This window comes from Paramisgurnus dabryanus, chromosome 13 (genome assembly GCF_030506205.2).
Source record: "Paramisgurnus dabryanus chromosome 13, PD_genome_1.1, whole genome shotgun sequence".
In the NCBI taxonomy this organism is placed as follows: domain Eukaryota; kingdom Metazoa; phylum Chordata; class Actinopteri; order Cypriniformes; family Cobitidae; genus Paramisgurnus; species Paramisgurnus dabryanus.
Window position 1 is genome coordinate 35,786,238 of NC_133349.1, and position 26,607 is coordinate 35,812,844.

The following is a 26,607-nucleotide window of genomic DNA, read 5'->3' on the forward strand; positions in this document are numbered from 1 at the left end:
CTCTTTAAATTGTGTTAGTGCAGAATGTACTTGTATGAAGTTTTCATTGTGTGTTATGAGGCTAAGCATTGAGTGTAATGTCTGGTGTGCTCTCTTCCAGTTAGTCTCTGTTATTACATTACATCTGTATACTATCCTTAACATTGCCAAAATCCAGAAAGCCAAAAACCAGATAATACAATGGCAACTGATGGTTGACTAAAAAAAGGTCCCCTCTCAAATATCATTATGTTGATGAAGGAATAATATTCATTAATGTCACTCTTAGACAGAAGCTGCGTTTACATGGACAATTGTAATTGGTTTAAATGATCAATCTGCATGAAAACACCAAATGGAATAAAAATATCCCAAATTGTAAAAGATCTAATCGGCTAGAGAGGAGTTTATATCTTTTGTAATCTGCTCAAAAGGACATGTAAACACTTGATTGGGTTGATAACTGAAACTGGGACGAAACATGTGCAATCTTCTTCCTTTTTTTTAAAGGTGGTTGGCAAATCCACCAGGTGTATTTCCGGCACCTACTGGACTGGAGTGTGGAGCATGTGCAATGACTTAGAATTGGCGCAATGACGTATGATGCAAAAAAAACGTGAGCTTGTCTTGTCATTCTTTAATTTTCCTAATCTCCTTCCAATCCCTTGTAAAGTGATACGAGACAGCGTTGTCTGGTCAGTCCATGATTTAAACAAACGTGTGTGTTTGGACTCGCTCTCGCAGGCATTCACTGCAGAACCGCATGAAGTCAAACACGATTCTTGGGCACATGTGAAGGCGTGATTTTGCTGCTGCTTGATAATCAGTCACAAAGCTCTGTGTCCTCATCATTTATTAATTATGACCTGAATGATTCACAGTGATTTTAGAAGGATGGCTTGTATGTGTATCCTGAAACAGCCAAAAACTATATTTGTGCAATGTGCACATGTAGAATTATCAAATCTGACTAGAAGCTTGTGCAATATAAACACGCACATCAATCTGATCGCATTATTAAGTGTTTATGTAAACGCTATAATAGGATCGATCAGAATGATTTCATTCCAATTGAGGCAAAATGTGTCCATGTAAACATATCTAGTGTCACTTACAAAAAATGACTGTTTTATATACAATTTGATCTTATATTTTGTAATATATTGTAATATCGCACCTCTCAAACTCAATTCTGAGAAGTCTTTCTCTTTCCAGAATGGCGACGTGGAGCCGCCCCCATTCCTTCTCAACATCGATGGGGTGGTAACCTGGAGGCACTTTAATCTGACCAGTGTGAACCGCACTCTGTGGAGAAATTAAGTGTTTGAAATTGTATTAAGGTTTATTAAGATACAAGTGTTATTTAAAAGAGTAAAATAATTATCAGATTTAAGCACTGTAAATTTGACATTATAGTACATGTGAGGTACAAACCTCAAAGGACTGGTAGAGTAGTTTGGAGCGGATCTTATCTGACTCTTTGGAGGGCAACTCGGTTTCTTTGAAATTCAGAAACTGACGCCACAGAATCTACAATATAAAAATGATTAAATGAAGATAATAATAAACACGCACATTTAACACAGTGTGAGATATATTAGTAACATATCACATCACACATATACAACCCCAAATCAGAAAAAGTTGGGACACTGTAGAAATTGTGAGTAAAAAAGGAATGGAATAATTTACTAATCTCATAAACTTATATTTTATTTACAGTAGAATATAGATAATATATCAAATGTAGAAAGTGAGACATTTTGAAATGTCATGCCAAATATTGACTCATTTTGGATTTCATGAGAGCTACACATTCCAAAAAAAGTTGGGACAGGTAGCAATAAGAGGCCGGAAAAGTTAAATATATATATATAAGTATTTAATTCACTAAAAGTCAACAGAAGCTGAAGAGAAACACAGGCTGATTTTACATTTAGTAAATATCTGAAACTTTTGTAGCACAAATTTGGTTTTACAAGTCATTAAATTCTGTATTGTGTGGAGGGGCAACCTTATGATCTCTCTGATGAAGCCAATACAGAAGTGACTTAAACTGCAATTCATCTGCTGGCTCCATGAGAAAGTCAATTCACAAAGACCCCCATGTTAAACTGCCAAATTTTGTTTACAGCAGAAAATAATATGTTTACAGCCTGGTACAAAAAGTATTTTTTTGTCTATATAGCTACTTTTGCCCTTCATGACAACTGTGAGTGGGGTGAATTTTTTTGTAACTCCGTTTAAATTATATTAAGCCTTAAAATTCTGCATAATTAAAGGCGTGGCCACTTGAGTGACAGGTGAACTGCCAACTGCTGTCAGTACAGTCGCGATAGGCTGGCATGGTTTCAGCAAGCAGCCACCTCAGCTCACCCATGGCCCGCCTCATTACCCATTTTCAGTTTTCGGTGAGTGATGAGCTGCCAAGAAGAGCTTCAAAAAAGCTCTTAACAAGTCGGTGATGTCAGGAATGTTCGTATTTTTACAATCTATGATCAGAATACAATTCATATTATTGTATTTCATTCTCATCACAGCCACAAGGGGCACTATACGTAACATTGACGAACTGTCTACTTCATCTAAGTTCACTCTTCCAGGTTATTTAAGATCATGTTAGTGCAACAGTTTGAGGATAATCTTGCTGAGATATGGTACAGTAGTTAGCTGAAGTTAGTTAAACTTATAAACTAATTTGAGGTTCAACTCAAAGAGTTTATTACTTTCTTTTATTTTTCGTTCAACACTATCCATAAATGCTGGATTTTTTTAAACAATCCTATAAACTTTCTCTATTCTTTAAATATGGATTTGGATATCTTATTTTGAAAGCACACCTAGTGTATATTAGTCATCTATCCTGGAGTTATTAAACTGAGGATTCTTTGAAGTTAAGTTAAATAGCATGCCCTCAGACCAAGATAATATACCTGTTATATATCTGCCCCACCCTAACTGGACGGATCCATTCAAATTCAAACAAAGATGTTCCTGCTTGTATTGTGTGGTGTCTTATGACATGAGTCATGCACTTTAAAAAAAAATATTTACAGGTAAGAATCAAATGACAAAGATATTAATCTGATCTATTTGAATCAATAAGGTTTACAGGCGAACTTGAACAGATACATCCGGGGGCAGGAGCACCCTAATTTATATAACCAAGTTAGAGACAAAGTCAAAGTCAGCATCAATGTCAGGATAAAAACATTTAGTTACAGAAATGTTGCTACTCAACACTGAAGAGCAGCTGTGATGTTCATCTGCAAAAACCTAATAAAGCTGGTAAAGTTGGTCAATCAGCATTGCCATTCTGGTGAAACTGGTTCGCCAGGGAAATCTTACTGATTAAATGAGTTAAGATGTCTTATGTTGACATCAGTATTTAAAACACAACATATGACAATGACCAGCAGACACTAACAGATAACAGATTGTGTGCATCCCACAAACAGCACACAATGAAGACTGCATTGCTGCCTAATATAAATAAGGTTTCTAGTAGCAACCCACAACACAACAGCAGACTTTAACGTTCCTCACCTCAATCTCTTCATAGCTGGCGGGGAACTTCCTCTCCTCAAAGATGACAACATGATGTCTGATCCACTGGAGTATAATGGTGACCAGCTCATAGTATTCCTGCCAGCGCAGTTCCAGTTCCTGCGGCAAAAAGAGAGGAAAAACATCTCAGAGAGGAACGGGAGAGCTCTTTACCTCCTGTTCTAACTCGCTTATCACACTACTTTAATTAGGTTTTGACAAAGCCAACCACAGATCCAAGTGCAAAAATAGTGAATACGGGGATGGACACTTTGATGGATAATGACGTAGCTTTTAACAAATATATAGGATGCATCTGACAGCAATTGGTACCAGTTATGTAAGGTTGGCCAAAATCCAGATCACGCAAAATATATTACTTAATATAGATAAAAAGGTTTATTTCTATTCACTCTCATGACATCCCATGCTTTTATGACTTTCTGTCTTCAGCCAAACCCAAACAAAGATATTTTATTAAAAGTAGCATTTGTTTAAATTGAATCCGACTGATATGGTCGATCCATTAAGCTCGATTTTTGAGATTTGGCTTCATAACCCTAGGTTAATTTTAGTGATAACCTCGCTTCTAAATTACAAGTGTGAAACGCTCTTTAACCCAGGGTTAAAAGCAGGGTTTAGAACGGGTTAAGCACAGTGTGAGAAGATTATGTACAACCCCTGTAAATGCCATGAAATTATAAAGATAAATATTGCTGAATATCTGTCAGTTTTCTTATTAGGGGATTGGATGTTTGTAGATTTATTTGTATGTGAAAAGAACAGCTTGGACATTTTTGAGAAAACCTCTGTAGTGTTAAAGTGACAGATGCTCATTATTATTTATCCATGAAGTGGGATTGGCAAAAATCAAGTAGAACATTTTTAAGAATCCATCAAAATATAATAATTATGAGATTTAGTACCAATGTGACTCTGTTGTTTTAAAATGATAAGAGGAAATACTCACATTGGTCTTGACACCATCCCGGACATCAGGAACACGTGGCATAGCATCATAAAGGGAGGACACATATGTGATGATTGACTTCTCATCAGGATGGGGCACATCAACATCTAGAATCAATCAAAACGTGTTTTTATTCATCAATAACTGTTTTTATCTATTTCATAACTGTTTAGAGCTTTACATTTGAACATTTTCCAGTTTATGTTTTTCAGTGGCATATTGCTATAGTCATAAATCTCTGTGGATGAAGTTAATAAAATAGTTATTTGGTCATTTTTATATTTCACTGTTATGCTTTACCTAAACCTGTTGGATTTGGATCAATAGAGCTGTTCACTGAACAGTTAAAGAAGACCTTTCTTGGAATTTAACAAAAAAATAGGGTTTATTTTAACTAGTATCTAGGGAACTTGACTCAAAATCCGTTTACAGAGCTATTGCATTTAATCTCACCCTCTGGGTCAAGCAGTCGCGTGACCCCAAGTTTTTGCTCGGCCACAGAAAAGGCCTGCTCCAGGTTCTCTAGGTTGGTCTGGCGATAAACCTTCGTCATGTCGATAAGCATGGGCCTGAGGAATCAAAATTAAACATTTAGTTGCTTAAAGCAACTTTTATCTAAAACGACTTGCATCTTGTCCAAAGTCTATGTGTCTGAGACTAAAACCCAACACCATGGTTGCCTACACCATGCTGTACCATTTAAGCTATAGACTGAATTGAGCTAAAAATGCTAATGCGAAAAATTCCCAGAAAACATACAATAAAGCAGATATATGGTTTATATACTTTAATACTACAATGGGATACAAAATAAGTTCAGAGAACCAGGTTATCTGTCCACCTGTCCCATAAATCCACATTATCGTCTGTATCCTAAGGGATGGAGCCAAACCTGACAAGCTATAAGATGGGCGGGGCTGAAAGCAATACAAAGCAAACAAAATCTAAATCTACATTTGATTTCTACACAATCATACACATCTATAGAAGGCTAGAAACGGAGCACACCCAGATTGCTCGTGGAAATGTACTGTGGAAGGCACAGAAAAGAAATTTCTAGTTTGACACGAAGAGTCTTCCAACATGGCCAGATCTTCCCGTCTGTGCCCTCCATAGGAATGTTGCAGGTCCCTCTCTCGTAAATTATGAGCCGAACCCCATCCGTGTCCATCTCCCATCTGAGAGTCCCCACTGGAATGAGCCCCTGAACTTTGTGAGCCCCGGCCGGAATCCAGTGAACATTCGGAAGGAATCTCCTCACACAGCATGATCACACGGTCCTCCAGATCGTTCAAAGAACTGTTCGAGTTGGTACGTCCCCGCTTCTGGGACAAACGCCTCTTTATGTTTCGCATCATTGTGTCCTCTGGTTATGGTCTGATTTCAAGGATTTAGAGTCCAGAATTGTTTTCCAGAAATGCGCGGTATGAGTATCACTTCTCCATGAAAGGGTGAACCATCCAAGTACGAGTTATTCTTCTGCTTCTCGAATTCATTTTGTCTCGTAGAGCTCCAAAAACGAAATGCAAACTTTGTTGCAAACTAACGTATTCTGTGCAGTACAAACTCTCCACTGTTACTCAAGGGTGTTCCTGACTGACAAAAGCATCAAACTCTCTCTTTCTCTCTCTCTCTCCGCTCAGCAGTGTCTGTAGGGCGTATCCAAGCTTTGCAGGTACATGCCTACTCTATGTTTCAGGAAAGGTTCCCTACGGCGAGGCCTGTCTCCCAACTAATAATGACTCTCCAGCATGCACCACACCTTACAGTATTTATCTTTTATACTTTCACTGTTAAATCACATTCAGCGTACACTTCTTTATAAAAATTCTTTCTTCTCCAATGCCTTCCTGCAGTCTATTGTGATTGTGGGACATGGGACACACCCTTGTTACCATCAAACTGCTTTCATTTAGTATACCTTTTCTTTTATCAAACACTGTCATTTGTTTATTGTGATGTGTTAGTGATCAATATTCATATAGGAAATAGTTCACACAAAGGTTACACTTTTAGCTGCGTAAAGTGATTTTATGTATGTGTATTAACTCAAGAAAACTGTGAATGGCACCATAAACTGTCTGTTTGCACAAGGCTGATTTGATATGAGTGCTCAGGGCTATTATCACTACTAAAAGATGAATTCCTGAATTCAGTTAAGAACATGTTTGTATTTGATAAAGAGTGAAACTTAAAGTTGAGCCAAATTAGTTACTTAATAATACATTTCTATAGCCTAATACATTTCACATAAAGCTGTCATTTCGAAGGAATGCAAAATTGTAAGAGTGATGATATATATTTTAAGAAAATACCAGGTAATAAAGACACTAAAACTAATGAATGATGTGACATTGCTATTCATCTCCCACTAAAGCACTTAAGAGCAATTTACTAACCATATAATCCAACCAAATGTGAGAATGACAGTATTAGACTTGGGTAAAGAGGAACTTACTGGTGTTTGTGTATAACAGCATTGAAAAGTTTTCCGTCCCTCCAGCTGGTGGTAAAATTTTGGCAGTGAATGCCCTGATATCCATCAGACATACGCTGGGACCACAGCAGCAGTTTCTCCTTGGCTGACATATCATCTGATTGACCATTCACCTGGATATCTGAAATCTACCAGCCCAAAAATATGAGTTTTATGGGTTTAGTTATGTGTACCCGTGATGTAAATATAGGCATGCCATAAATTTGTCAAGACCCACTGAATACCATTGACCTCCTGGTTCTGAGACCCTTTAAAATTCTCAGGGCGCTGTGTAAGTACAGTATTGGTAGAAAACAACCAAAATTTTGGTTTCTAACCCAACTTTTACTTTTATATACAAATGCACACAGATGCAAGAATATATTAAAGAAATATATGTATATATATGTATTTACATTTTTATATTTATACATAATGTATATTATAAATACTTTATTCTGCAAACGATTAGTTGCGATTAATCATTTTGTAGCCCATATATATAAACAAACTAACTACATTACAGCGTTTTGTGCTTTTTTACATGCTATTTGATGTAATCTAATTTATATAATCTGAATTTTAACATTTTTGTTGAATTCAATCTGTACTGTATATGTATTCATTAAATCCAATATGACAAAAAAGGCTATGTAAGATTTGTAAAGCTACACTTCTACAAGTACATTTAAAACATCTGCCTGTAGTTACTGTTTTAGAGGAATAGTTCACCCAAATATGAAATTCTCAGTTCATTTACCCTCAAGCCATCACAGATGTATAGGACTTTTTTTCTTCAGTTAAACACAAACCCGCAGGAGGTATTTGGATTACTTTAATGATGGATGGTTGTGCATTTTTCTCATTGGAATTACATACCTCTGCCAACATTTCTGCTTAACCTGAAATACGTTTATTTTGGTATATATTGCTGCATCTTTTGGTTGTGGTGTCCACTAGAGGCGCTTGTTTTGAGCGGGTTCATTCAATGTTCACAACGCACACAATACTGAACATTATTGGCGTATATTCTTCAGTACAGACTTACATTACTGTCAGGATTGATCGTGTTAGACTGAGGTATGTCAAGAACTTTTTGTTTACAGGAATCATAGTAGGGACTTACAAAGGGGACGGTAATAAATGCTCAAAATACACCCGTACAGTAGGTGTTAGTTGGCTGTGAAATAAATAAATAAAATATCAAACGTCACAAATCTATTTAACATACACGAAAAAGGGTTTAATTTTATATGTCTGCTTCGAAACTTATAAAAATCCTTCATCAAAACAGAGAAAAACACCTCTAGTGGACATTCAATCGAAAGATGTAGTGATTTGTACCTGTAGAAATTATTTAGGTTATTTGTCTTTTTTGGAGCTACGTACCCCCAAGATAGCATGACTGCGTTTTTATATAAAATGTTTATTTTCAACTGATGTGAGGAAGTCATATACTATACATCTATGAGACATGAGATTGACAAAATTATGAGATCATTTTTTTCTTCAAGTTTGCTATTTTAAATAACCAAACATAAATGTTTAAAGAAAGATGTTAAAGAAATATAATACACTGAATCCAGACAGCTGACTTTTTGACTAACCAGGTGCTCTGGCAAGTTAATTCACCTTCATCCAAAGAAACTGGATTTAAGACTTAGAAAAGAGTACAGAGAATAATTGGGTGGATTTCACGAGTCAAGCCTGTGGCAGCTGTACAACTGCATTGTGCACAAAGCATCTAAGCTTTTATTTGTATTTATTGTCATGCTGTAAGCTTAGGTGGACTAAATGTGGGTGTGGTTTAACTTGAACTTTTGAACTTCAAATATGTCTAGCCTGTAATGTACATTAGATTATGAAATCAGATTTAATCAGAGAATTCCTTACGGCGCCCAAATTAAATTTTAGAATCAAACGAGTTGTTTGCCTCATTTTCAAATAATAAGACCATTGTGGTGGTTTAAATCATAATGGATCTTCATGACTGAAGCAGACTGTAAAACTAATTGAGAAATATATCTGACTGCATGAGGCAGACACTGGTTTGAAGAAAGTAAAGCAAATTCATTGACCCCATTTATGTTCGATATAACCAATCATTATGACCCAAGAAACCCAAGGAATGGAGTGAACCAGTAATTGACCCAGACTGAAGTGATTCACCAGACTGATTCTGAGCCCAGGAGACAGAGGAGGTAAATGGTATTGAAACTTAATACTGACAGAATGGGACACCTGGAAGTGGAGGATGATGGTCCATATAAGACCCAGCGTCAGCTTTGGGTTTCCATCTGCGATATCGTCATTCCTGATATTCACCAGCTTGACCTGTGCAAAAAGGATCCATACGGCACATTCAGTTTCCTTTCAACTGAAGAAGAACCCATCGTTGAAAGGAACTAAAATATCTCTCACCTGTCTGTGTTTGAGGAAATCCAGTGCTATCTGTACATTCTGAAGTTTGTGGAATCGCATACGTCCTCTCTCGCGAGGCTGTGGGGAAACAATAAAACATTTCGGCTGTGTTAGGTACAGAGAGGTTGAGGTGTGTCCTGGACTTCTCAGAGAAGATCGTGATGAAGAATAAAAACACCTTAAAAATAATGTTTGCATACAATTCATGATCACAAACAAATCAAACAAGAGACAGAATGACAGAAGTGATGGTGTTGTGGTCTCAGCTGGTGGTATGTGGTTTAATATTGTGAAGGATTACTATAATAAATCATTGATTTTCAACTGGTTCTAGTTCAGATGTGCATAGGGCAAATGTAACCCAACTCACCAAAAATTAGGTCAATTAAAACATTTTAAAGTATTAACTTTACATTAAACTATTCTGCATACAATATGCAAAATAATTAAATTATTTGGAAGAAATTTACTGTACATAAAAAATAATGTACTGGGTCTATTTTGGGTCACAGTTCACCAGTTGAAAACCACTTTGGGAACAATTTCTGAATGTCTGTATAATGGATGATAAACTTTATAACTCCATTTGCCTTTATAATTCCATACTGCTTCAAAGTATAGCATTGGACAGTAAGTAATCATTTATATTTTAAAATATTGGTCTCACATCCAAAATATGAGGTTCAGATAAATGCTGTCATAAAGAGCACCAGCATACATCATGCGCAAACTGTTTATAGGAGTAAATGAACATTCACTGAGTAATGTTATTCTTAAAAATGCTAAATTAAATGTCCCCCAATTTAGCAAAAAGCATGCACATATTACTTAAACTCAAAGCAGACAGCCATATAGAAATAACATTACTAAGTAATAAGAGTAAATAAAAAATCGCATAAATAATGAATCCTAAAAAAAAGTTTAAAGTCACAATGAACCAAAAGTAGCAATTGTATTTTATCATCGTCATGACGTATATGAAACGACTTCTGAAATGAGATAAAAGGTAGGGCGTTACTTGAATTCGTCCATTAAGAATTTATAAGATTATTGGAAGTTGGGTCATGTTGGTATTTGCTAATCACTGCATTCCTGGGCCCCGCCCTCCCGCCATTCCTCGTGATGGGAAGTAAATAGAGGTCGTTTCGATGAGGGGATGAGATTAGTGTTTTTGATTAAAGATTATTAGGGCACATTAATAAACAATAAATAAAAAAAGCTTACAGATAAGTCACTACTAAAAAAAAAAAAATATATTCCAAAAAATGTAAGTTGAATGAATTTCATTGTGACTTTTAGCTGCCAATTTTACTAGCTGAGATAGCCTACAGAGTTCTTGACATCATCAGTGTGACTTAAGAAATCTGCAAGAGTAAAACACGAGAGCAATATTGTGATGAAACTGGAGTGACATCATGCACAGCGAGTGCCACATGCCATCGAAGCATGTACAGTACATGACAAGCCCACTCACCAAGCGTACGCTCCGCACAACGTCTCTCTCCCTCGGCTTTCCCAACAAGAGAAGTGCACAAAGACCAGACAGAAGTCAAAGGGGTTTAGGTCAGCAAAGAGATGGGGGTCAATGTCAAAGGAAGGTGAAATTATAGGCAGAGAGAAAGAAAAGCCATACAGTGATGTTAATGTCTTAGCTAAAGCTGAGAAATGAAGCAATATAATGGGATGATTTCTGGATAGAGTTCGCCTTGAATATCTGAACCCAGTGTTTTGGTTGTGATTCAACTTTACTGTATATGATTGGTACAGTTCTTTGACTTTGGGAGTACTTCGAGGCATTAGCCCTGTGTGTGGCTTTGTGTGTTTGTGACCTGGAGGTCTGGATCAAGACTATGGATCTGAGGGAGTGAGGTGTGGATCTGTAGGCCTGAGGGAAGGGTGAAGTTTAGAAAGTGGAGTTGAAAAGCTTGGGATCTGAGCGGTATTATTAATGGGTCTTCTGTTGGTTAGTTTAGCTGATGGAGACAGATCTGCAGAGATTCTAATGTCAGAGGATCGCTGATACTCACCAGTGTCTCTCCAGAGAGGACCTCAAGCAGGGAGATCAGGTTATGTCCATCTCTGAGATCTTCATAAAGATCATTCAATTCGGGCCGGGTCTGAAAAATAAATAGAGAACATGGATCAATTTATGATGATTATCAACCTAGACCAGAGTAGACCACCCAAGATAGTTTAGACGGTGATCAGTTTAAATGTATAGTAGTTTTATGCTTTACTGTAGTTTCAGAGTGCTGGTTGCCAGCTCAAGTTGGTCTCCCTGCGACAATAAACATCTTAATCAACTTGAGGCAATACACTTTTAAAGTGATTTGAGATGGGATACTACTTTTACGCAACATTGATGTCTTGCTTATGGAGAAAAACAACACTTCAAACACTTAAAATGTTCTGCCCTGATCAGCAAGAACAGGACGAGGCAATGCTTCGCTCCAGGCAGAAGAACGGCCCAGCTGCCACACGTCAATAACTTCACTGATTTACAGGGTTTACACCGAGTTGAAATATAATTCTGAAGCTTTGTACTTCTGAAATCTCAATCTCTTTCTCTTACTATCTTGATCTCTCACTGTCAGCCTGGCTCAATTACAAATGCTATATAAAGTGCATTAGATCAAACTGTATATATGTTTGGAAAATGAAAGCTTACTGTGCATTAAGTTGTAACTTGTTTCATTTGTGTCCTAGAGTGTCAATACTAGAGTTCTGCATACAGTACAATAATTAATTCATTATTCATTGATATTATTGTGCTTTCAGAAATCATCTTTCATATTGCAGGACTATTAAAAAATAAAAAGGTGACTGCAAAAAGTGAATAAAATGGTGAAACACGTCAATAAAATGGTGACTTGATACAGCATCTAAACTGTTCATAAAATGTTTATATAATTTGGGGGTTTTTTCTAGCTGGACTGGAGTTTCTCGTGTATTTACCATCCAGCTTCAGCGTGCACTTTGCAAATATAAAAAAATGTATAAAAAATCTTTTTTTTGCTTGCTTTACATTCTAAAAGTATTGGTTTTAATACTAATGTTACGTAACTATTATTTTACAAATGAGCAATAGCATAGCAAGTAATTAAAGGCATACAGAAGTGACAAAATCATAAGATCAGACAGTGAGCTGTGAATTTCTTTTGCTGTATTGAATGACTATTTGTAACAATTCACCATTTTCATAGCTCAAATTGTGAGCTCCATTTTACATTCCTCAAGTGACAGCAGAAGAAACCATCAGGGTCAAATGCCTTGAGGATAACATATTTACATGCATGTGAAAGACCTGCAGAAACACGCTGGCAGATGGCACCTACCTCAGTCTTCCAGTGCTGGAATGAATGAATGAATGAAGGATGACAGGAAAGGTAAGAGAGATTATAATGATGGAAGAAAAAGAGGAAAAATTAATGGAGTTAGAGTTGTAGAAATAATGATTAGAGATGTGAAAAATTAAAGTTTACCAAAGTAGCACAACATTTAGGTAAATGTTGAGATTAAAATTTAGTTTGTGTTACTCCGAAAACGTGGATGTACATTATTCTCTATGCCAAGACATTATGTGGCACATTACTATTTAGACAACTTTTTAATGACGCTTTATTTACTTTTTACTGTTGTATGGAAAATGCTAAATATTATGCTAAATTATAGTGCGCTCATCTTTTGTGTTTTTAGAAGAATGTTTACTTCATCTGCACTGTAAAAAAATGCAGAACGAAGTTAAAACAACTTGGTTTTGCAAGTCATTTTTAATTTCTTAATTTTATTGGAGGTGATAAGAATCAACTAATATTAACCAAAATGATCATTTAAACCTTTCTGAACGCGTATACTGGACTTAGCTATAGTATTGACCTTGATTATGTCATGCTATAACAGTAAATTATAATGTGATCACCAGTTTTACAAAGTGAATAAGAACAAAGTAATTGTTATGAAATAACTGCTGTTTAAAAGACTAATAACACTTAAAAATGACAACAAGCTTTACTTTCAAAGTTTAGCACAATAAAATCAAACAATTGTCAACGACTACTGTATATAAAACCTCCAGCCTTCTTTGCTCTCTTTGATCCTTGGCATATAAAAAACTCCTTTAAATTCTAACTATTCATTTAACCAAAATTAAAGCGAAAAGCCAAAGATAAAGCAAAACACAGCAGATAGATGACAGAGAGAGAGAGAGAGAGAGAGAGAGAGAGAGAGAGAGAGAGAGCAAAAAGGTAGTGATAAAATTTCGCCACTAGAGGTCTGTGATGCATTACACGTTACCCAGCTACCTTAAAAATGCCCTATTAGCACCATTTAAAAACAATTGTGTTTAGTGATTGTAATGAACTTCATCATCATCAATGACTATTACACAGTAGATTATATTAGTCCAGTAAATTAACACTAATATTTGGTGACCATTTCAGGGAAGATTTTTTTGTGTATAATATTTCTCATTTCTTTTCCCTTTTTTTGTCTGTCAGTCCCTTTCTTATTCTCACATGATAGACTCTATCGGCACAAAGCAATAGCATTATCTGTTCTGATGACAGATAAAAAACAAAAACAGCGCTCACAGTTTGTGTTTATTTTATCATCTGCTTGTCTGCTGTGTGAGTGCTGGTCAAGGTTAAAGTCGGGTTCAGCAAATTATGTTTATGATACAGAGTAGAAAGTGGTTAGGATATAACAAATTTCTATAAATAGTTTTCCTTGTCCGTGGATTAACTTTATTTGTCATGTCATTTTATATATTGTTTTCTCATTTTGTTTTCCTATTTTTAAATAATTGTCGCAAGAGACTTCACGTGTGTTACATTTAAATATTTGTAGCTTTGTCAACTAATAAAATTAGGGAAGTCGAGATGGGTTGCCAAATGTCTGTGGCATGGGTTTAAACCCAGACTACAGAACCCTGTTTCAGAGCGGTTCCAGGTGTTCATCACATACATACAGGTTTGTCTTTTATCATGTCTTTTGTTTCGAAACAGGCTTGAGTGATTTGTAAGTGTGCAAAAGACAACATCATGTTTAACTGTGTTTTCATTTTCGTAATGGAAATGTCTTCAGTGAATTGTTTGCCTTTCAACACCCCAATTTTACCTAAATAGCCTTTATTTTAGGTTAGGCAATGATAAATTGATGTCACTGATGTTAGCGCTAATGTATATGAGAAGAGATGGGTTTTAAACTACTTGTTGACAATACTACAATAGTTTATGTTTAGGGGAACATATAAAAAAACATAATCTTATCGTAATAACATATTGGCGTGGTTTCCCTGACAGCGTTTGGATTAATCCATTGCTAGGCCTTGGTTACATTATAGGACATTGATGTAGTTACAAAAAAAAATTACCAAAAAACATTACTGGTATGTTACAATGTAACTGATATATGTTAAGATATGACAAGGTTTCTTTTTTAAATGAAGGCAGCTCAAACATGCATTTTAGACTGGGAATAAGCCCTGTCCAGTTCATTTTGGTACCAGTATGGACCTCTGAGGTACTAATGAGTACATATAAGTATATCAATGCTACATATTGGCATCAAATGTACACATTTCTGTACATATTAGGAGAGTTTAGGTATATGTTTAATAACACAAACATGAATGTATTGGGAAATGGGTTCAGATAGTTTGAAGGGTAGAGAATGATGCTACTGTACAAACACTAGGGTCAAATCCAAGGAACACACCACCAAACTGATACAATGTTTTCTGCTGGTTAAAAGCATACAAATAATTGAATAAAATGTAAAGGGAAATAAAAAGATTAATTTACCTTTTGCAGATGTTTGTTAACCCATTTTGTAAAAGTCTTTTTCTGCACTCTGTCCCGTTCATCTGCAAAACAGCGAGAAAAGAGAAAGCGAGTACATGTCAGAAATGATCAGGATTACTGTCTGGATTTTTTTCTGGTTTAATATGCAGAGACTACTGTGAGAAAACTGCTCATAGGTTTATTCTCATATAAAGTGTAAACACTGTGGTGTTATCAGTACATTGCTTTCTTTGTTCAAGCATTTCTTTGTCTGGCATATAGTAGCAACATTGGCTTAACCAATAGTGTTTGTTTATGCCAGCTAAAGCAACTGTTCAAGTTTAGGTGCTCTGCTTCAACAAGAATTACCATTTAGACATACTTTTTGTGTATGTTAAGAGATGTTAAAAGACAAGTTCGGTATTTTACACTTAAAGCCCTGTTTTCAGATTGTTTATGATGAAATAGAACGGTTTTGACTGAAATTTCGACATATGCGGCTGCCCCGAGAATATTGGTGGGTTTGTGTTTCACCTCACACCTCTACAATGGGTTTAATGGTGCACTGGAACAATCCTTCCTAAAATGCATTAAACTTTCATTTACAAAGACGTGAAACTCACCGAGTGGTCAGGGGTGTTCACTGATATGCTCACACAAAAATCGCTGCAAAATACGCATTCCAACAGGTTTTATCATAGTTTTTGCCAACTCCATTGACTTGTATTAGATGTGCTGTGAGGTACGGTATTACTCCACGCCGGGAACTTTGTTTCTATTCTTGCAATTGGCAAAGGCTGATTATCGCCACCACCTGGGCTGGAGTATCTATTATTCAAGCTCTCAGCGGAAGAATGTACGGGTGTGAGGCGTTTGGAAAAATAGGTCCACAAGTTAACAACGAATGCTAAAACACCTGTTGGAAAGCATCGTTTGCAGCGATTTTTGTGTGAGCATATCAGTGAGCACTCGGTGAGTTTCACGTCTTTGTAAACGAAAGTTTAATGCATTTTAGGAAGGATTGTTCCAGTGCACCTATACACCCATTGTAGAGGTGGGAGGCGAAACACAAACATCCGAAAATTCTCAGGGCAGCCGCATATGTCGAAATTTCAGTCAAAACCGTTCTATTTCACCATAAACAACCTGAAAACAGGGCTTTAAGTGTAAAATACCGAACTTGTCCTTTAAGCGTTCCTACTGTACAAACAGACCCACCCTGAGACACTCCCATCTCTCTGTACCGCTAGAGAATCATGACTGCAGGAGGTGTTTGGGCAGCTCCATTGTCAAGCAAAGACTAAGCACAGGTTTGGAGAAAAGACAACGCTATGCATTGTTAGCCTTCAGGCAGGTAAAAACAACCATGATGCCATAGTATTTGACTTTCATCTTGTGTGTACTGTTTCAAGAAAGCACGCCGGCTCGATTACCCCAACACAAGAGAGAAAAAGAGACACACCCACAGTCTGCAAATCCCTTCACCAAACTCAACACAGAAAACAACTCATACTGCTGTCTCACAGTACATACAGTGTGACTAATATCTCTATAGTGATCATATCACATAGGGTTGAATCACAAGGTTAGGTGTAGTCTTCAAAGCACTCCATGAAGTCAAGCTTTTGTGTCACAGAGAAGAATCATATGGGTCTGGAACAACATGAGGGCAAATAAACAAATGCTGATTTTTAACTTTGTATGTACCATTTTCATATGCAGAATCAACTGTAAATATAAAGTGTAAACATTGTAGCCCTGTGGTGGTTTCAAAAACATTGCTTGGTTTGTTTTAGTATCTCGACCAGGCACAGAAACACTGGCTCAACCAGCAGCATGTTTTCTGTTTGTCGTGTCAATGACAGATGGTTTGGGTGTCTACTGTTTGGTGATGCAGGTTTTACATGCTTAAAATTTAAAGCCAAAACAGGTGGAGCAATATCCATTGAAAATGGAGAAAAGTCGCATTACTAAGCATTTAATCATCAAACAGGAAGATGACTCAAAACATACAATTAAAGTTATATCATATGAGATAATGTCCAGGTGTGGCTAGGCAATGACCAACACCCCAATCGAATTTCCTGTGTATAAATGACGTGTTCTCTAATGGCTCCCATTCAAATTCATGGTACATCAGTCAAGTACAAAGTGCACAATACTGCACACAAATAAAGCATGTTTCTTGAGCAATGGCAAGTTGAGTAATTGTGAAGGATCACAGACACGCCCGCAGGTAACACTTTGTTTTTGGTGGGTGGATTAAAGTGAGAATTTTGAGGACTAATGTTACCACGGTAACTGTTCATGGGTGGAGACCCTAAACCTTGTCCTCCAGCAACCAATGTAATGCATGGCTTCCTTTAACAGTAAGTGCTTACAGAGTGATGAATGATGCAGCGTATGGGGTCAGCTTCTGTATGAACTCCCTAGACCCTTTAATCGCTGTTCAGTACCTTTTTCCCAGCTTGCAACATCTATTATTTTAACTATAAACCTTATGTAGTCAAGCTATGAGTTGGTCAATAAATTTGAATTTGGTTACATGTCATTTTTGCCAAAATAACTTGTGAGATGTATAATCAAATAAGCAAAGTCAACAATGAAAACAAGATGTTTGCTTTCATTTATATATTTATATTATTTATTGTTCACTGACAGCCTAAATTTGGCATTGTTTTAGGCTAGACCTGGGTTGTGTTTGGACGGCTATTAGACCTGCTTTAAATGCTAAATTGCTTGCTGGGTATCAGTTTCCTCTCACTGGTTTAATGTTACCAAAAATGTTAAACCCTTCTTGAACAACTTATTAGATCCGCCTCTCCACATTCGACTGGTTACTTTCCTAACCAGAAACCCAGGGGGAGTGCTCTGGGTTTGGGCCAAATACATAGCTCGGAGCCCCCTTTCCTCGGACAGGCGCCAAATACGCATACCATTAATTCTATCTGACTTATTTGTAAATGTTAACTTGTTAAGTAAACATTAAAAAGCAAAACCTGACATTGTATTTTTGTTTACTAAAACTGCAAATCCGTGAAGGATCATTATATTCAATATTACACCAAGCTAACCAGACCCTTCACATTTTTGGCCAATAGTCTTTTACTGTGGGCAGTGCTACACATCAGAACTGTAAACCCGCTGCCACACAAATTGTCCTGTCACTTACTGGTCACAGCTGACTTAGAGGAAAACTGCTTCACAAGATATAGATTTTATAGGCAGGTTAAGACAAGATATTGAGTTGTTTGCACTATGGTTTCTTTCAAAACCAGTCAAACATTTACTTACGGCATTGCGTTTGAACACAATGACAGTTCAAGGGACAAAAACCCTCATGTTTGATGTCAGCAAAGCAAGAACAAAGAAATGATGACATTGAGTTTATGAAGGACTATGACGTTTATTTCTAAAACCTCGAACTGATACAAACAAGAAATGAGAAGAGAATGTTTGAAGATAATTAGAGAGCTGTCTTAAGTACCTTTCCTATCATCCATGGCTTTCAGCATTCCATGATAGTTAAAGTCATCTGACAGGATCCTGTCTCTTCCACTGCCATCAGTGGAGAATTCCCTCCGTCTCTGTCTCTCTTGTGTATTCATCTTCTTTAAGTCGTGCACGTTTGCAACAAAATACTAAATTCTCAAATATTTGTCTCCAATCAACTGCTGTTCCTCATGCGTTCCTTTATTCACGTTTGTACTCCTCAGTTTTCCAAGAAGAAAAGTTGCAGTAGCGTTCTCTGTGTGACCTAGCACCTACAGTAATATTCCTCTTTTGCCTTCTTCTGCTTATTTTTTGCCTTTATACACAACCTCTCTTCTCCTCATATAAATGATGCCTGCAGGTACTGGGTCTGCTCTGGTGCTAATCTGACTGCTCTGAGACATTGAGGTCGGAGGACATCGCAGGTTACGCTTTGTCCCGCCTCCACGAGATGTCATGTTAGTGGAGCGGGGACGGGTACAAAAGGGTGGAATTAGGGAAAGTGAGTGGGAAGGTGTGTCCGCCAGCATGCCTCATCTAGAATCCCACACCCTCCCTCAGCGGTCATGCACAACATGATCATCTCAAAAGAAGAAAGCAACAGGAAACGGAGAGTGACAGGGTTGCACAACTTTACGAGAACACTGGACATTATGGTACCATTGTACAATTACACTCTAAAAGTGCCAACAAACACTACACACACACACAAAACACTTTAATGATTAACCACCCGTAACATACCTGAGTGTTTGAACAGTACAGTATGACTAACCGAATGACTGTTCTGCCAATAAGACAGGGTGGGGTTCAAGGATGGGCTGCTCATGTCTACACAAGCTTATGAGACTAACATTACTGAATCTATACCAAAATCCATGACCGGAGGCTACACAATTACAAAGCCAAAATATTCCCTTTTTAAAAGAACCATTTGTTTGAATTTGCTTATGTGTTTTGTATGAGCATTTACATAATGCCTAGTATCATGATATGTTTGATTTTAAAAAATATTGTGCAATGCCCATTCAGGAGATCTCATATTGTACAGTATGTGTGTTGATGAGGATGGGTTGTGTCTCATCATCTGAGCAGCCCAGTACCACACACTTCAGCAATCTGCTCATCCGACAACCTGTTCAGGCCCGCCAGTAAGTGAAATATCCTGAGCTTTACAGTGCCTCTGTGTGCTTGCTTGAGTATTTATGACCTATAATTTTCCATTGCAGATATGGATGGTTACGCCCAATGCATTACTTTTTAATATAAAGACATACAGTGTATGTGTGTTGATACAGGTAAAGTATGAGGGTGTGCCATACAAACTAAACAATCTTCTACAGTGGGCTCCAAATGTCTGGGGAAACGTGAAAACCTGAAAGTTTGAAGATGAATGATCCTGCACTATTTCTAGGTCACTAGTCAAATGTAAGCAAATGTGACACTGGTCCTGTTTATTTTTCTGCACCAAATTCAGATTTTCTTACTTTCGTTAACGTGGACAATATACTTGAGGACTTTCTCAGAACAGGCAGGAATGACATGGATCATCGTGAGGCCTGCTTGAGGACATTATTCAGTAAAGTTAGAAAGAGGCAAAAAAAATTCTGCCACAGAAATATTTTTTCGACATTGCCATTTGTAACATAATGTTAGATAATAAAAAAAAGTTACACCACCTCTTATTAGCTTTGGGTGATGTTTACTTCACCTGTTTAGTTATTAACTTAACTTCACAAACAATTCATCTTTTAATATGTACTTATTGATTCCTTGTGCAAAATAAAGGTGATTCACGGTGCCATCGAAGAACCTTTTTGTGTAAATGGTTCTATAAAGCACCTTTAACATCTGAAGAGGTTCTTTGAGGTGAAAAACAAGTTATTCAGATAATAAAAATGTACTGCAAAAAGAAATGGTTCTTTGAGGAACCAAATACAGGTTCTTCTATGGCATTGCTGTGAAGAACCTTTTAACCAATTCTATTTTAAAATGTGTGTTGGGGCACTTACAGTCAAAACATCTACCTTATGTCTCAATAAGTGTAACATTGCTGATGGTATAGCAAGTTTACCAAAGTGGCATAAGCAACAATATTTCTGGGACACCAAGACCCTACAGTATTAAAGAGTTTCCATATGTTATAACATCAGCCACAGGTGTTGGATAGAAATCTACTAGTGTCATCTTCAAGACGACACGCCCACCGCCCATTCATAGCCTGTATGATAAACACCATAATTGGCAAAAGCAGACTTTCTGATACTTTCTGATTGGCTGGCTGTTAGACCTAAATATTCTCATTCATATCAGATTTCAAACATCATTCCTTCCATTGAGATTTCATTCCTGAATAGCATATTACACCATATTACTCTTGGCTAAAACTGAAATGTGGAACAGACAGTTTTTCTTAAAGTCCACCCAAGACTAAATCATCACAAATCTTTCAGAGTAGCAGAGCAAAACATAACACACTGATTGAATCATTATCAATCATTCAGCTTTACATGTCCACAGCAGAAAACATTTTCTGGTGCCATGACCCGGATCATGGATCTCAACCGTTATCGGATTGCTAATCTTTGTAAATGTTTTCCTTTGCCCTGCTCAGAATATGTGGTGTAAAGGTCAGATGTTTAATGAGACAGATAGCAGGTCATCTGTTAAGTGAGATATGAGGCATCCAGTTAGTGCATAACCTCTGGCGCTGAGCGGTATCATTTACATTAGTATTGGTGTTAACCAATAGGAAGTAACAAGGTTGTAATCGTCTCTTTTAAGACTGATGCTAGTCTTTCATTTGTTATGTAATAAAGGATTTATATGATAATTAAAAAAATGTACTTTAACAACCAAATCATCTCATGTCATAAAACCACCCCTGCTACACACACAGACGCGGTTTATTAGTAAGATAAAATGAATAACAAAAATGCAAACATTTCACAATGAAGTACACTAACAATTTAACCAAAATCAACATTTACAAATACAGAATTGCTTAAATAACACAAATAATTTGAGTTCAAAACAGCCAGAGATCAAACTAAAGGCTGTCTTCAACGAAAATTAGATGAGCATGGTATTTATTTCTCACATTCCTGGGCAGGGCGTGGAAAACCACAAACCACATTAAAAGTGAAAGTGTCTTCTAAAATCATCTACAACTCTTTCTCCTTCTCTCTCTCTCTCTTTCTCGATCTGTCTTTCTCCCTTTTGCATGTGAAAGCATGTAGAGAGATGTCTGTCACACCCTAAAAGAGTGGAATGCAAAATCTGTAATTCTGCTTTGATCACACTTGAACACTTGGACACACCCTGTCCTTCCCAACATTAATAACACAGACACCTGAATCCTGTGTATTCCAGTAATTTCTTTATGTTTTCTTTCCTTCTCACTTAATCTCCATTCATTATTTTGTATAATTTGCATAGGCCATAATTAAGAGTCTTTCCATTCGCTCATGACTCTGAGAGTCAGAAAACGCCCCACCATCAGGACGTCCATCATCCATGTTTGTTTAAAGCCTGGAATCAAGTTGTAATGTGATGGTCAAATCTCACTTGAGCGCCCGATTCACAACAGAACACTAACAGCAGCTGAGATCTAAAATAACCTACAAGACTTTCACTAACAGCCAACATGGAAAACAAATCATTCTGCCAACCCGAACGTCCTTCTGGAAAATCAAGACATAAAGCATAAATGTAATATAAGACTTATGCTGATGTAGCTTCTTTCATTTGTGAATAGTATGTAGCTTGGCAAACTAGAGTATTTGTTTAACTGATGTCCCTTTGAGCGATGCAACAAGCTACTAACAGTGTTGATCTTTCACACTACTGATGAAATGTAGTTAAGAGCATCATTGCTTTTAGTTAATCACTCCACAACAAACACACATATATAAATTAATAAATAAATGTCTCCCTCTTCTGGACAATAACCAAGAAAGACGAAGGCAAAACACTTGGCAGCTACTTGAAAGAGTAAGTGCTTTGAAATATGATCAGGCTAAAGAGACAAACATAAAGCACACAGCTAGTTCACTAGAAATGACAGATTATCTGTGGTATGATCTTTATGAGATCAGCAGAAATTATATGACACCACTTCATCTTTTGCCCACATTGCCTTGGTGACATAACAACCTGATCACATGAAACGCTGGTGGTGCTGAGGCGTTTAGAACGTTGTAAATCTGAGATCTGTTGTCTAAACACACAGTGATCATGGCAACTGAATAACACACATTTATAGACTCACGTCTATATTTATACCCCAAACGTAACATCCCCATCCACGGGGAGGAAGCGACTTCAAAAAAAAAAAAAAACTTAACATAACTACATCACAGATGGTGAGATTAGCACAATTTTTTACTTATGAGCAAATAAAGGAAACCGGCACCAGCATTTCACTCTGTCTATCAATAAGTTGATTCTCTAAATATTTAATACATTTTTTGTCAATGTAAAACCCCATAATTTTTACACTAGATGGCAGCAAAACACAATATTTGCATAACTTGGAAGGTAAAGTGTTTGAGCATCCTTACCACAGACATGTTGGCTCAACCAATGGCATGAGTTCAGGGTTGCCCTACCTGTTTAAACAATCAGCAGCTAATGAAGGGTGAGATCAGTAAACCTGTTTTCAAAAACCATTAGCTTTGATATTTCTGCGGATTTGGTGAGAAGGATGATGAGGTCAAAATTAGTGGCAAATGTTTTTGTTAAATTAGCAGTTACTAAAGAATTTGAGAGGCGACAAGACCCTGCCTGTGAAACCCAGCTAAAGTTTCTTCATAAAGTAAAGAAAATTCTGTGAAAATGTAAACTTGATATATTAAGTAAGGTCATGTCAAAGATTGAAATTAAAGTGAAATCAAACTTTGATGATCCTATGATGCGACTATGAGAAACAAACTCCCAGTGCAATAAAAGCTTTATGCAAAATATGTTCACGATAAGTTTCCACAAACTACTTGTGACTTTTTGCAGTTTACTTACAGTATATTCTGTATGATTATTACTTTTTTTACATTGTATCATGTATAATTGATATAATTTAATAAAAACATAATTATGCTAGAAACTAAAGTAGAAGTAAAACAACTTGCCACCTGTTCGTTGTGTATTAAGATGCTATGGGCATTTAGCACATTTATGTTGCATAATTGACAAACTGGCGCCAGACTGTAATTTATAATCTCTCTGCCAGGTCTGAAGGTAATGAAACCGGCCAGCAATTATGCAACAAACAATTATGTTAATAAAAACATATAACACTTATCTGAACACTGATCTAGTCAATGTAGTGAAGAGAGGCAGTGGCTGAGATACAGTACATGTTCACGCCCGCGACTAACAAACTCCTCCCTGTCACCATATACAGTACAAAAAAAAACTTCACTTACCAAAACAGCACATCTTGCTGTACAATAATCGAAGTCTTTCTCCATAGCATCTTTGGTTAATAGTTTCATCGGTACAAAGGCCACATATCTCAAAACAACCCGAGGCACTGCTGGGGGCTCCTGATGTCATTTTAAGGAGCAAGTAAATGACTTCTAACCCTCACCGTGACCTTAGCCACGTCTTATAAAGAAGCTACAAGGAAGTCACCTTTATCCAATAGCAAACCAGCCCGAATCATTAATCTGCCATTGATGAATGACCATTTAAATAACAAAAGCAAAATACCACAGCGCTTTACTGAACAATATCACAAACAGAGCTATTCAGTTTTCTACAATTCAAATTTTAAAGTTTGAATAGCTCTTTGTTACACTTTAAACTGTAGCTGTCCTTGATAACATATATATATATAGTAATGGCATGAAATGGTGAACACAATCTCATGGAAATTTTATGTATTTCACGAAGGGGCTAAATTGTACTGTATTAATTTGTGCGACCACATTCGTACACTTTGTATGATTTGCCTTCGCCCATGTGAGGTTGGGGTGGTGTTTCACTATTGTGTTTTTATCTAAAAATCTTAAGTTTTTGTACGATTCATTTTATACAATTAAAAAAAGTACAAATTTCAATGAGTTTACACTCTAACAATGCTGGGTTATACTAGCGTTAGCTCAAAAAGGGACGAGCCCAGCTTGTTAAATTGTAATTTAACTTTTGCTGGGTTCTTTCAACCCAAAATGCTGGACAGGCTGGACTTTACAATATATTAAATTGTATAACAAAGTGTTGCTGACTGAGGCAATAAGCAACAAGCCCAATAGTTAACAGTGACTTTATCATACTGTAGTTACAGAGAGAGCAAATGCATCGCTTTGGACCTGTGGTAAAACTGCTTGGACTAGTCTTGCAAGTTAGTTATCTAAGCTGTTTTGAGATCATAAATCAAGTGTCCTTTATAAGCTCTTCACAGTATGAGTTGCTCTTCATCCAACAGTATCAAACATCACACATCTCATTTTCAGCCCTGCAGAGAGCCCTCCAGCATATTTGTTTACATCACAAGCCTAAAGCTGTACAGGGTGATGAGTGAAAATATACATTCAGAAGAAACTGTTTACATTGGAAAATAACACGAGGTACCAAACAATATGGTGGGATTGGAAATATGATCAGGAAATGTAAAGAACTCTTATTTTTTTCTCAATGTGCAAGCGGAAAAACTGAGAGTGGACTTTCGTTTGTTATTCAAAGTTTGATTTCATTTGCAATTCAAAGTTGTTAAATACAGCACACTGCCGTAGTCATTTAAAGCCCTCCCCCATCTCTTACCTCTTTAAATGATTTTGACATATAAGATCAAAGGATTTAAGGTGCAGTCATTTAAACCCACAATTATATAATAGGGTAGTGTTTGGTTCTGACCTCTCATAGTGTGCATTAAAACAAAACATCTGTGAATCGTGTAGCTGTTATTCACCCTCCCCATACAGTAGAAAACCCATAATTATTAAGGTCAAATATGTTCCCTCCTTTCTATTTACAAAATGGCAGTAAAGAAACACTGGGTAATATGATCGGTTGTATCTGTATATGAGCTTTATAATCAAACAAACAAGTGCTTGAAGGAGAAGGCGACAAGCCATCACGGTCCAGTGAGGTGTCAGTGAAAAAGACCATCTGCCAACCGCTCACAGAGGTCGATGTCACAAGATCACAACAGATCATTCCAGAAAACAGCTCCTTGTTTACAGCCACTGTGAGATGAGACTGAAACACGGCACTCGTCTGGAAGAGAGGGATCTCTGGTCGAAAACCCCTTAAAAATGACCCCCGTTTTGCCACGTACTGTATGTAAATAAGTCTTAAAAGAAGTGTACAGCTCTTAAGTATAGCCAAAGATATTTCATATAACAAGAGCACTCCTATTACTATGAATAAGAGACAATGCATAGTTCAATGCAGGGCCTCTGGCAATGGAAGTCCCGCCTTCCAGTTAAAAGAACCAATCATCAATCAATGCAAGATTTACAATGCACTAGGGGAGGAATCACATGAGGCAACTGACAATCAGCGGCAATATGCAGTAGCTGAAACCACCTTAAGAAAAAGGTGTTTTAGGACAATTTGAGCTAAAGAGACCACATTTATTGTATAATTGATGTGCACATGATGATTTTAGCTCATGATTTCAGAGATATCTGTCTTTCACCATTCAAGACAGGACTTTAGTTATGCATGACTGAAATACTGCAACTGCCATTGCAAACATGGCCGCCTAGTGGCGCGACTTCTCAAAAGGGACTGTGGTGTAACATTTAGTGTAACTTAATCCAAAAAGTTTTTATATTTTCATTAGCTTGAAGAAATGTTATACAATAGATTCTTGCTTTTTTACTATTAACTATGTCTAAATATATCTCTAGAATGTGATTATCTGAGATTTCTTCAATATTTTACTCACATTTTATAAGGTAAAAGATTTTAGGCATAGCCCTGATCACAGGCAAGTGCTG

General features: G+C 36.8%; 1 protein-coding gene across 6 annotated transcripts in view; it reads right to left on the reverse strand.

The window, feature by feature from the left end:
- plecb (plectin b) overlaps window positions 1-26,607 on the reverse strand; it is a 144,510-nt gene that overhangs the window by 25,775 nt on the left and 92,128 nt on the right. For 2 of the 6 annotated variants that reach the window (XM_073811690.1, XM_073811693.1), the window contains exons 2-12: window positions 15,194-15,255; window positions 11,420-11,509; window positions 10,867-10,902; window positions 9,393-9,470; window positions 9,201-9,305; window positions 6,954-7,120; window positions 4,949-5,064; window positions 4,496-4,602; window positions 3,526-3,645; window positions 1,414-1,509; window positions 1,157-1,284 (exon numbers count right to left, since the gene is read on the reverse strand). In XM_073811690.1, the coding sequence (XP_073667791.1) occupies window positions 1,157-1,284; window positions 1,414-1,509; window positions 3,526-3,645; window positions 4,496-4,602; window positions 4,949-5,064; window positions 6,954-7,120; window positions 9,201-9,305; window positions 9,393-9,470; window positions 10,867-10,902; window positions 11,420-11,509; window positions 15,194-15,255 (1,105 nt within the window). Of the gene's footprint in view, window positions 1-1,156; window positions 1,285-1,413; window positions 1,510-3,525; window positions 3,646-4,495; window positions 4,603-4,948; window positions 5,065-6,953; window positions 7,121-9,200; window positions 9,306-9,392; window positions 9,471-10,866; window positions 10,903-11,419; window positions 11,510-15,193; window positions 15,256-18,659; window positions 19,090-26,607 lie in introns of those variants that run through there. The other 4 variants (XM_073811691.1, XM_073811695.1, XM_073811694.1 and 1 more) reach the window with 4 other exon arrangements.